This window comes from Capronia epimyces (assembly GCF_000585565.1).
Source record: "Capronia epimyces CBS 606.96 chromosome Unknown aczIQ-supercont1.5, whole genome shotgun sequence".
NCBI classification, from domain to species: domain Eukaryota; kingdom Fungi; phylum Ascomycota; class Eurotiomycetes; order Chaetothyriales; family Herpotrichiellaceae; genus Capronia; species Capronia epimyces.
In genome coordinates, this window is record NW_006912908.1 from 2471819 (window position 1) to 2484340 (window position 12522).

General features: G+C 53.3%; 4 protein-coding genes across 4 annotated transcripts; 3 read left to right on the plus strand and 1 right to left on the minus strand.

Annotated features, from left to right (window-relative positions):
* Nucleotides 1-112: 112 nt before the first annotated feature.
* A1O3_06849 (acetoacetate-CoA ligase) lies at nt 113-2260 on the plus strand (the record flags this gene model as incomplete). Its single annotated transcript, XM_007736965.1, has 1 exon — nt 113-2260. One exon carries the CDS (start codon nt 113-115, stop codon nt 2258-2260), a length of 2148 nt encoding a protein of 715 aa, XP_007735155.1.
* Nucleotides 2261-2579: 319 nt separating this feature from the next.
* A1O3_06850 (uncharacterized protein) lies at nt 2580-6269 on the minus strand (the record flags this gene model as incomplete). The annotated part of the gene is made up of 1 exon (XM_007736966.1): nt 2580-6269. One exon carries the CDS (start codon nt 6267-6269, stop codon nt 2580-2582), a length of 3690 nt encoding a protein of 1229 aa, XP_007735156.1.
* A 538-nt stretch (nt 6270-6807) lies between these two features.
* Nucleotides 6808-8514, plus strand: A1O3_06851 (uncharacterized protein; the record flags this gene model as incomplete). The annotated part of the gene is made up of 1 exon (XM_007736967.1): nt 6808-8514. The coding sequence occupies one exon, from the start codon at nt 6808-6810 to the stop codon at nt 8512-8514; it is 1707 nt and encodes a 568-aa protein (XP_007735157.1).
* A 693-nt stretch (nt 8515-9207) lies between these two features.
* Nucleotides 9208-12391, plus strand: A1O3_06852 (uncharacterized protein; the record flags this gene model as incomplete). Its single annotated transcript, XM_007736968.1, has 3 exons — nt 9208-10720; nt 10775-12211; nt 12348-12391. 3 exons carry the CDS (start codon nt 9208-9210, stop codon nt 12389-12391), a joined length of 2994 nt encoding a protein of 997 aa, XP_007735158.1.
* Between the last annotated feature and the right edge of the window lie 131 nt (nt 12392-12522).

Here is a 12522-nt window from a genome sequence, read left to right on the forward strand (position 1 = left end):
CAGGCCCAGGCTGGCATCTCGGATGCCTTCACTGGAACCTCCCTGGCCGAAGAAGAGGAGGTACTAATTGTCTCTAGACGCTGGCGAGGATATATGAGTTGCTTCAACAACCATGCCGTTCAATGCCCTCGGTCTCCCCCTCGAATACTGTTCTCGGGAGTACCGACTCCATGCCGGCCGTCCCGCTCCATTATGGATGCCCGCAGACCCAAGGGCAACACCCATGTCTAGATACCGGGAGCGCATCAATTCGAATTTCTCCGCCAGGCTGAAAGACTCCCAGGAGCTTCACCAGTGGACCGTACAACATCCTCACGAGTTCTGGATTGATCTGTACGAGTATTGCGGCATTGTCCCACAGCTTCCCAGCCACACTAGGCTCGCATACAACCCCCGGCTGGGACTTCGCGATGTGCCAGCCTTCTTTCCAGGCCTGAAGCTCAATTACGCAGAAAATGTGCTTGTCCCAAACACTAATGCGAATCCTTCTGCTGTGGCATTGGTCGGTCTGAGGGAGAAAGATCTCGGTCATCCAGAGAACGTCACCTGGTCCGAATTGACAGAGCTGGTGCGTGTGGCCAGATCGGCCTTGGCCCGTCAAGGCATCAAACAGAACCATGTCGTGGCAGCGCTCATGGCCAACTCCATTTGGACCATCGTCCTCTTTCTGGCCTGCGCCTCGATGGGTGCCATCTTCACCTCGGTGTCGCCAGACATGGGCATTGCCGGCTGTGTCGCCCGTTTCGCCCAAGTCTCTCCTCGAGTGCTCTTCGCTGAAGTTGATCTAGCAGTTCGAGGGCTGCGTCCGGCAATGATGGGGAAAGTGCTGGAGATTCTGCGATCGCTTCCCCCCAGTGTGGCACGGCCGCAGGTGGTGTTTGTGCCCACCGGCCAACGGCCACACTTGCAACAGAATCTGGACTATGTCAGGCCCCTCGGCGTCTCACTGCATACCTTCCTGCTCAAGTCGAGGCCATCCGATGCTTTGCGCTACACCCGGCTTCCCAGCGACCACCCTCTGGTCATCGTGTACTCGTCTGGCACGACAGGAGAACCCAAATGTATCGTCTCGCCTCACATTTCGATCCTGAACTACAAGAAGATCGCCCTTCTCCACAACTCCCTCGGTCCACACAGCACTGTCTTCCAGTACTCGTCGACCTCCTGGATCCTCTGGAACGTGATGAACGGTCACCTCTCCGTTGGTGCTAAAGTAATCTGCTACGACGGCGGAGCCCTCTACCCGGACCCTTCGACGCTTCTGCATATTTGTGACCAGTTCAAGGTAACGTACTGGGGCACTTCGCCGCGCTATCTGCTCGAACTCGAGCAATCTGGCATCCAGCCTTCCTCCTTCGACCTCTCAAACTTAGCCCTGGTCACCACCACCGGTGCCACCCTGACCGGTGAGCAATTCCACTGGTTCTACTCGGCCTTCCCACGCCGCATCCATCTTTCCTCTGTGGCTGGTGGTACAGAGATCGCTTCGTCCTGGGTCGCCACCGACCCCGCAGGGCCGGTCTACGCCAACGAAATGCAGATGTGGGCTCTGGGCCACCACTGTGACATTCTGGACCCCGACACGGCTGAGTCTATAGCCATGACGGGCCGACCAGGAGAGCTTGTGTGCCGGGCGCCGTTTCCCAGCATGCCGTGCAGATTCTGGGGCGACGTCGACCACAAGAAGTACCGCGCGGCGTATTTCGAAAAGTTCAAGCTCACAGATCCCGACATGAGCAAGCACAACTTCCTCGACGTCTGGGCCCAGCATGACTTCATCGTCATGAACCCGGTCACGCGCGGTGTCCAGATTCTCGGCCGTAGCGACGGTGTCCTGAACCCCTCGGGCATTCGCTTCGGCAGTAGCGAAGTCTACAACATCGTCGAGGGCCCGCAGTTCAACACCGTCTTTGCCGACACCCTGTGCGTCGGCCGCCGCCGCCCCATGGACCGAGACGAGACCGTCTTTCTGTTTGTCGTCATGGTCCCGGGCCACGAGGCTGGCTTTAACGACCACCTCGTCGCTAGGGTCAAGGCCGCCATCCGCCACGGCCTCTCTGCCCGACACGTGCCCAAATTTGTCCTCCCCGTCCGTGCCATCCCCTATACCGTCAACGGAAAGAAGGTCGAACTTGCCGTCAAGAAGCTCATCAGTGGCTTCGACGTCAAGCCCAGCAGCACTATCAGAAACCCAGAATGTCTCGACGAGTACCGCCCTTTCCGGGACTTGGAGAGAGTGGGAAGCGCCGAGAGGTTGTAGACTTGCAAAGGTTATCCAATGGAAGACAAACAAGCTAGATGCTAGACTACTCTAGGTGTCTACGTGGTAGAAGTTGGGCATATCATGAAACTCCACATCACGGGGATCGCTAACCGGGCTCTAGAGGATAGATGTAGCCGGCTTGTTTAGGCCAATAAACCAGGGAACCTTTCTCAATGCTGGCGCTGAAAAGAGATGGCCAAATAGATCGACTTGAATCTCAAACTACATGCCAACCCCATCATCACGAACAGTGGTCACATATCGGAATCCATATCATTAAAGGGCAACGTGTTCTCAAATTTGAGCTTCTGTCGTTTTAGTTCTTGTCCCATCTGAACTCGGGCAGCTTCAAAGCGAGACTGCTCAGGACCACACTGACACTGCTGGCAGCCATAGCCACACTTGCCCAGACAGGTCCCAGCCTCCAGCCTCCATGGTTATGCGTCGCACCAACCGGGAAGAAAACGCCTGCCGCAACGGGAACGAGGCATAGATTGTATATCGCGGCCCATGCAAAGTTGAGCTTTACTCTTAGGAAAACCCGATGGGCGAGTCTGGTAAGTGCTAGAATCGTACTCAAGTCGGAGTTAAGTAGAATAAAGGAAGCTGTGGTCACCGCGACGTCGGAGCCGGAGGAAAGGGCAATGGAAACATCCGCGGCCGAAAGAGCGGGAGTATCGTTTGTGCCGTCGCCGACAAATGCAACGATGCGGCGTTCATTTCTCTGCCGGCCGGCCTTGTCGAAAGGGGGGCCCTGCAACTGTTGAATGTAGGCAGCCTTGTCCTGGGGGAGCACGCCGGCACGAACGTTACAGGCAGGGATGCCAAGCTGAGCTGCGATGGCCAAAGCGGTCGTTTGGTTGTCTCCAGTACACATGTGGACATCAAGCTTCAATCTCCGCAAGGAATCAAGGACACTCGGGGCTTCGGTGCGGATAGGGTCCGCAACTGCGAAGAGCGCCAGTGGATGGAAGGAGGAGCTCAAAGCAGCAGCTTTCTCTGTGTCTTCGGGGAGTGACCTGATGGCAAAAACGGCGGTGGAGTGACCCAACGATTGGTGCCGCCGCAAGATGGGGGTCAGATAAAAGTCCTCATTGGAAACGAGGTTCGGGACTGTTTCAGCCTTCGCCGTAGGTGACTGAAGGAGCTTCTCATTTCCCAGAATAGCTTCAATTCGCCTGGTTGCAGAGGGGGCTTTCAAGTTGAAAATGCCCGCCATCCCTTGTCCTGGCGATTCCCTCACTTCAATTTGTTCAATCTGCAGGGTGTTGGAGTCTTGTTTGCAGTACTCTGCGATGGCCTTGGCTATCGGATGCGTGCTGGACTCTTCCAGGATGCGAGCAAGTGCCAGGACGATCTGCTCATTGACCATGTTCTCGTTGCTGATTGAAGGATGGCGAAGCATCTCGAAGTTGGTGACACGCATCTGACCTTCGGTCAACGTGCCAGTCTTGTCAAATACAATGGCGTCGATATTCGACGCTTCCTGGAAAGCTTCACCACCGCCCTGAACCAAGATGCCGTGTTTGGCGGCAAGCCCGCCTCCAACGAAAAGCGCTGTTGGGGCTGCCAGGCCAATGCCACAAGGGCACGCAACCACGAAGACAGCAATAGCAAACTCAACCGACCAAAATGGCCAGCCTCCCTGCGAGACATCAAGCCACGCTCGTGGAAGCTTTCCTGACTCGCCCAGACTTAACCAAATCACCCAGGTAGTGATCGCAAGGGCCGTTATTACAGGCACGAAATATCCCGTGAGGATATCGGCAATGCGTTCGACTGGTGCCCTTCTTGCTTGGCCCTCGCGCACCACATTAACGATCCGGTCCAACATAGAGGTACCGCCAACTTCGGTAACCTTGACCCTGACGGGATCCGACACATTGACAGATCCGGTGTAGACCTCTTCACCCTGGCTCTTCTTCACCGGTTTCGATTCTCCGGTAAGCGAGCTCTCGTCGAAGAGAAACGTGCCTTGCTGGTCAATCACACCATCAGTGGGTGGGGACGTGCCGTGAGGTATTTGAACAATATCGTCCACCTCCAGCTGATCAACGGGGATCCGTTGTATACTAGGGTGTGGTGTACTTTCGTCGCGGACCGATGACCGTCGATCTTCCACAAGCAGGGCGTCCGCAGGCCGTAATTTACTCAACATTGCAACAGCATCGCCGGTCTTGGCCTTGCTGTATGCTTCCAGAAACCGTCCGATAAGGATGAAAAAGGTAAGGAAGGTCACCGTGTCAAAGTACGTGTCGGATGATCTGCCGTGATCCATGGACGATGGTTTGGCGGTAGCATCCATGATGAGGACTGCCAAAGATGAGAAGTAGGCCACTGACGCGCCTGCACTGATCAAAAGATTCATGCTGCCAAAGCGATAGAAGCGCCGAAAGAAGGGCACTTTGCTCTTGGGCCTCCAAATGGACCTGATCTCTTTCAAAGCACGGACATGGAAAAGATCTGTGCCGTAGAACATGACCGGTGTAGTCAGGAAGAACAGCGCCCATTCCATCCGCATGGCATTTCCTGCAATAATCGGCTCTTCAAACCACTGTCTGGTAGAATTCGATTTGGGGACAAGGCTCATGTACACAACCCCGATGATGAAAGTGGGAATCGCAATCACGGCCGCAAATACTAGTCGACAGAGGATGTGCTTCTGTTCCCTGCGTTGCAATCGCCGTGACCGTTCCTCTAGAGTCGGGGGGTGATATACGCTTGCATTGAAAGCTTCATGGCCAGCACTGATGGCGGAGATGAAGCTCCTCACGGTGAACTCGGGAGGAGCAGGTCGGTACACAATGGTCATGATAGGATCCCGGAGTGTTGGCGACTGAGTGACGGTGAACATAGGGAGGCCATCTGCATTTGTGGCTGGGATTGCATTCTGTAGCGCAGACCTGATGTTGCCTGGACAATGCTCACAGTACATGCCATCAATCTTGATTCGTAGTGTTCGCTCGATCTCATTTGATCGGGGTGATCTGGAATCTCCCTCGACTTTCACAACGGTGCAGCCGTATCCCAAATCATCAATCTCTTGCAAAATAGCGCCAAGGTTATGTTCACCTTCAAAGCACACAATGCCGCGATTGCCGACAAGATCAATGTTGACCGAGCGCACAAATGGCAGTTCTTGGAGTCCTCGAGTGATCGTACCAACGCAGCTCCCACAAGTCATACCCTCGATGCTCAACATGACCTTGTACTCTTTGGCGACTTCGGTGGGCGAGTGCTTTCTTGGAGAGAGCATCGACACCTCGTCAAGTGTAGCTTCATAGCCCAGGTCGTCGATTGCCTCGACGATTCTGTCGCAGTTATCTTTCGGGGCCTTGAACACCACTGTCGCAGTGTTCGTCATAAGGCTGACATCTGCCGAGTCCACGAAGCCAAGATGGTTCAACTCTTTTGAGATTGTGCCACTGCAAGATGCGCAGGTCATGCCGCCAACTGAGATTGTCGCGGCGTACTGCAGAGCCTCCGCGTCGTGAGCAGTACCATCAATATTGATGGTAGCAAAATGCTTCTCGACGAGAGTGTCATCCGATACTACGGTGCCACTATCCCTAGATTTGTTCTTGGGCAAGCCTGGCCATCGAGAGTGTGCAAGTGCGGGCCATGGCCGCTTCCGTGTGGGTTCCCTGGCTCTTTTCTCTTGACATGCTTTGCAGTTTTGAATATGCTTGCGTTCAGCACGAGACATGCGCCATGTTGACCGCGGTACGGAGGACGAAGGGTCGTTCGGTGACACGTCGTGGTCGGAAATTTGAGTACCGTTTGGGTCGATGGTTGTGACATGTTGAACTTCGAAGGCAGCCTTCAACAGTTCCTTGACAATAAGTTCCTGAGTTTTGTCATGTGCGTGCTTGACTCGAATGGTGTGGTCGATCAGTGAAACATGAACTGAATGGATGGCAGGAACTTCACGTAGGACATCTTTGGCGTAGGAGACACAGGAAGGACAATGGATATTTGATACTAAGAATGTTGAGGTAAAAGCCATGGCTTTGCGAGATACAGGACGACTCTCGAATGTCACCTACCAACCCGATATAGGGGAATGGAAATGTGGAATCGGGGTACAGGGCGAGGAGGCAAGTGCTGTGTGACAATGAAGAGATATGAAGGAGCAGGGAGGAACTGAAGGGGACGAGAAAAGATGATCATTTGTACAGATCTTGGATGGCTGCGCAGTTTGTGCGTAAAGCCACCTCACCAATGCGAGTCCATTCGCAGCCATATGCACTGATAACAATCCAACATGGTAGTCGTTGTTGGTGGTTGACGACGCTGGGCTGCGCGACTTGTGCGTAGATTTGTAACCCCGAAGCGCGTCCCCAGTCACGTGCATCCGCCCGCGGAAGCCCTGGTCGAGCTTTCATCGGACCTCGCCATGGAAGCAGAGTCCTCCACGAAATCAAACCACCTGGCTGGAGTCCGCCGAGACAGATACTCGACGTCAATGGGCTTGTCCTATGAGTACTATCATAGCTTCCACCGAGAACAGCGATTCACGGTCCTTATCAAACTTCGTTAACCCGATGGAGGTTCCCTTGACGGACGCCTCTGATGCTCCTCCTTCGAACCCTACTGTGAACCCTACTGTATACCATGACGCCTCTCTCCCCAATACCAACAGTGTACCTGCCCCTCCTCCCCAGTATCCTTCAGACCCGATCTCTCATGCGCAACCGGGCCCCAGCAACGGACCTCGAAGGGGTTCGTTTCCGGACGTCCTTCCTCAAGGCCACACTTTACCTCAACCCATCAGCGCCTCCATTGGCCTGGTGACGCAGGACATGTCCAGTTCCATGCAAAGTGCACTTCCAAAGCCCGATCTAGGTCACCAAGACCCGCAAACTGACAGCGATCCTGATTTCCAGTCCTCAGGCGCGCGATCGAGCATGAGTGTTGCCCCGCGCTCTCTGAATGAAATGCCACAGGAAACTGAAGACTCGACAATCACAGTTGCGGACTTCCTGGATACCCAAGCTGGCCACATAAGCTCGACTGCATCTACACCATCTGTCACGCAGAGTGTAGCCTCTCACCGGAGCAAGCAGTACCTCCTTCCTAATGGCTCGGTAGTACCTGGGAAAGGTCTTGGACGAGGCAGACCCGGTCTCAAACGGGGACCTAGAACTCCAAAGTACCCGACTGGGGATGCAGTGTCGTCGCCGGCAGCCTCTATGATTGCGACGGTTGGCTCCTCAGAATCGGCCAATCCCCCGAGCAAGAAACGCAAGAGTGGCAACTCTGTCGGCTCGCTGATCAACGCGCAGGTGTCGACACTCGATTCTGTCACGACACCATCTCGAGAGTCGTCGGAAAATTACAACCCTACTGCCACACAGACACGATCTGGCCGACACAGCCATAGGCCGGTTTCACTCACAGACGCAACGGCCGCGAGCGCAAGCCCCTCAAGGAAAGGAAGCCGCGCGGACAGACCTACCAGCACTGCCTCTGCATCTCCCGCGACAGTCAAGACTCACCCCAAGATCAAGCGCCGGGTTTATCGTGGTCGCGAGCAGTTTGCGCTTTGCGAGCATTGTCTACGTGGCCACGGTCCACCAGTCAATGTGATCGTCTTCTGCGACGCATGCAACAAATGTTGGCACCAACGCTGTCATGATCCACCTATATCCAAGCAAACCGTTTCGGACACTAAGACTGAGTGGTTCTGCTCCGAATGCGACCGTATTTTGCATGGTACGAAGAAGGCCAAGAAAATGGCGAAACCAAGCGCTCAATCGACTTTGACCGTGCCTGTCACTAAACCAACGCTTGCCTACGACGGCCCGCTAGTCGGAGGCCGTCTACTGGATGCTGGACAGAAATCGGCTTACCTCAGTACCCTTCAGAAGGATGACTTGGTCTCACTCCTTTTAGAAGCTTCCAATTTAGCCCCTGATCTACCTATCTTCAAAAGACTTGTTCCGGTATCTCAGCCAATCGATTTTCCTCAGGCTCAGTTCACGTCGACCTACGTGACGCCAGCTTCCAAACCACCGATGTTTGCGGACAAGGATCCTCGAAATACCACTGACACCGTCGATGAAGGCTACGATGACTATTTCGAAGATCACTCTGCCCTGTACCCCAAAGCTGGGAACGGGGTTCAACTACCCCCAGAAAGCGAGGACTTACACATTCTGCTAGAGGGCAAAGATAGCAAAACCTTTAGCCACTGGGTCCGTGGGATGGGGGGGCAAGATTTCAGTGGAACCGGGAATGTTATGTCGTGAATACAGCATGGGATTACTTGGGCAGACTGTATGCTCTCAGGCCGCAACAAGAATCAATTCTTTACAATGTTCCGGAGAAAGACTGGATCGCGTGATGGAAAGCTTTGGCAATCAAGTATGGCACATGTTTTATCTTCTTGACCTTTCCCTCCTGTGTTGGTCTACCAGTGCGCTCTTCGTGGTTTGCCAGAGCTTGTGGATGTGTGTTTGCTGCCTCATATTTGTCTGGCCCGCAAACAATGGTCCAGTGAATATGAACGTGGCAGCCATCTTGTATTCCTTCAAGAGCAACCAGGTGAGACGGTACCTTATGCAGCGAGATGAGCAATATCTAAGCTGTACGGAAGGGTAAGTCTCTTCAAGGATGTAAGCAAGTGGTGAGATGGGAGTGGCAACCCGAAGAGTTGCCTTATGGTGCAGCTGGGTACATACTGTGCATATGTACAATCAGCCTGCGCACATCCCGCATCGACAAATAAATTCTCCTGCCTGCCAACTCACCGGGTACGAGCATGATCCTCCTGACCAAGTGAATTCTCAAAACTAGGCAACACTGCTGGCGGATTTGAGAAGCCGCGATTTTACACCTGCCTAGGTATTCTTTGTCTGCTTTTACTCTAGTTCATATCATCAACTTGAACGCGGTCTGACTCAAATCATCAACGCAGTATCACTTACATCATTAACTGCACAATGGCAATCATAAGAGCTCGTCTTTCTGCTTCTGCAGAGGCACAAGAGCTTCCAGTGCAGACTGCGAACACACTTGATCGAATTCCCCGTCCTTCACTCCCACTTACTGAAGACGGTCCCGGCACTCTTTCTTCCTTCGGTCCGCGACATGACAATGACAAGATCAATTACAAGCAGATTGAAATCCTACCCACCGCCGATGAAATCCTCGCTGTCAACCGCCCTGTTTACATGCCAAAGAAAGACTTGCGTACGCACAATTTCCTACCGATCGGGCCTACGAGACACCTGGATCTGCTATTCAGACAGCTACGATATGACAGCACCGAGAGCATAAGGGACATCTGCTATTCTGCAGCTCAGATCGCATTCCTTGGAACGACTCTTACAGGCCAAAGTCAATCTGACGACACCCAAGAACAAATTCGCCATGAGACGGTCGCTGGCAACCGGTATTTCCTCTACCGAGACGTTCGAGTTGAAGAGCTGCTTGCGCATGAAGCCAAGTCGATGCTCGTCCGTGTCAGCTATGATTGTCCGCCCTTCATGAGAGGTCGAAAGATGTACAACAGCCATCGATTTCAAGAAGGCATGCTCGTGGCTCTGATCAAGCTTGACCATATTACAAACCAGTTCTCTGTGGTTTTCTTAGAGGTCAACTTGTCCCAGACAACCTTTTCAATGGACAGCTTCAAAGGGGGTGGCAGACGGGCAGCTGTACAATTGGCTTTCCTCCCTTCGAGCAGATATGACGATGTCCTACAACTATGCCGCCATGCACTGGGTCTTTGTCAGCAGTGTGAACTGTTCCTCGTCGAATTCCCGAAAGTTCTCTTCGCTGGATTCTATAATTGCCTCAAACGTTTACAAGAGATGGAAGACACGGATTTCGCATTCCGTCAATACGTTGCACCAGATATGCCAATGGATGAGGCGTTGCTCGCAATGGAACGTAACCTCGCCGCTGGAGGCCCTTCGATGATACCATGCCCCCCTCCAGTTTATGCAGACTCGCCCACATTCACTTACAACCTCGGTAAAATCGTTCCACCCACTAGCCGGATTGCATCGATGTCGCTCCAAGATCTATCACACGATATATCTCTCACACGGCTCAAACAAGAGACAAGTTTGGATGATGGCCAGGTGACGGCGCTAAGAGACTGCCTGACACGAGAGTTTGCATTGACACAAGGGCCTCCAGGTTGCGGAAAGACCTATCTGGGCGTGCAGCTGGCCAAAACACTCCTCGAATCGCGACCTAGGCCAAAGCCCGTACTGTTGGTATGCCTCACGAACCACGCACTTGACAGTTTTCTAGCTGATCTCCGTGATGCCGGGGTTTCCTCGCTGCTTCGCATCGGATCTGGCAGCAAAGTTGAATGGACAAAATCCATCAACATTCAGAATTGTAGACGCAAAGTTCGACTGCGCAAGGAGGATTCCATGGCGATGGCTACTTTTATAAAGCGGAGAAAGGAGACGTTTACCGAGCTGGATTCGTTATGCAAAGGTAATCTCAGTTTTCTTTCACATGTTTTCTACTCAGGCAACTGATCCCCACTAGGACTTTCATCCCAGTATCACACTGGAATTGTCTCGTGGCAGTACGTCCAAGAGATCTTGTCCGCTCGCTATCCCCAGATATACGCCCAGCTGTCAACAAACGCACCGTCTTCACATGCAAAGGCTTTCACCTTTGAATATTGGTCGGGTGGAGGAGACCTGGAAAACATCCGCAACTTACACGTCGAGCTCGCCTTGAGACTTGCAGAAGGGTCTATGCGCCACGGCAAGTCTCCCCCCGATGAGGTACAGGACATCCTTTTGGACATAATTTACTATGCTCGCTTGCAAAGCTCCAAGGCTGGAGATGGCAGCATTTGGGATTTGAGTCTGCAAAACCGTCAGCAGCTGCTTCAGAGATGGGAAGCTGAAGTTGATCGAGAACACATGGCCGTCAAAGTGGCTGACCTGCATTTCGAGCTTGGAGAGTATGCCCGAGATATTAAGCGCATCAACAACAGTCGCGACCTCAAGATCATGGCAACGCATGATATCATTGGCATGACCACAACAGCATGTGCAGCGCGGTGGGAGCTTCTCCGTTCTATAGAAGTCGAGACTCTCATCTGTGAGGAAGCCGCCGAGGTCATGGAGGCTCATACCCTGTGCTCCTTACTCCCAACTCTCCAGCATGCCATCTTCATTGGCGATCCACTGCAACTGCGGCCGGAAGCTACCGAACCCACCCTCAGCATTGAGAATCGTGTCGGAACAGATTATCGACTGGACGAATCATTGCTGGAGCGTCTGATGTTCCCCCGCGACCCCTCTGCATGGGCGATGCCCACAAGTCACCTGAATGTTCAACGCCGTATGCACCCCGAAATTGCGGACCTTGCCCGTCTCACATATCCGTACCTCAAAGATCATGTTTCGACCCTCTCCAGGACTCCATCCTACGGCTTCGAGCACAGAATGTTCTGGTGGGATCACCGAGTTCCCGAACTTGCCTGTGACGATTTGAAATCGCACGTTAACTTGCACGAAGTTGAGATGGTGGCAAGCCTCGTTGAATACCTGCTCCGCAATGGCGCATACTCCCAAGGTGAAATTGCGGTCCTGACCCCGTACTCTGGCCAACTGGCCCAACTGCACGAGCGGTTATCCATCACATGTGACATATGGCTCAGTGACAAGGACAGAGAAGCGTTACTTGACGAAGAGTTGCTTGCTCTGGGCGAAGAAGGTAGAGCAACCAAAGATGAAGTCGCCATCTCTGACATGCTAAGAGTTTCCACCGTCGACAATTTCCAAGGCGAGGAAGCAAAGATTATTGTGCTCAGCACTGTGCGGAGTGGAGGTCAGGCCGGTTTCCTCAAAATCACGAACCGAATTAACGTCGCTTGCAGCCGGGCTAGGAACGGGTTCTACATCATCGGTAATTCCCAGACCCTGTCCCAAGTCCCAATGTGGAGGCGGGTCATCTCAACCTTCAACGGTAAGATAGGTGCATCGATCATGACACGCTGCAACGCTCATCCCGAACACCACCACGCCGTTCAAGAACCCAAGGACTTTTCAGACGTGACGGAATGTCCCGCCATTTGTGGCCAAATCCTTGATTGTGGCCACAGATGTGAAGCGAAATGTCATCCACCAGCACTCCACTCACGCTTGACATGTCAAAAGAAGTGCAACAAGACCTTCCCCTGCGGGCATAGGTGTTCCAAAATCTGCTATCAGACTTGTGGAAAATGCCAGCTCTTTGTCGACGATATCATACTCGACTGTGGCCATCCAGGACAAGCT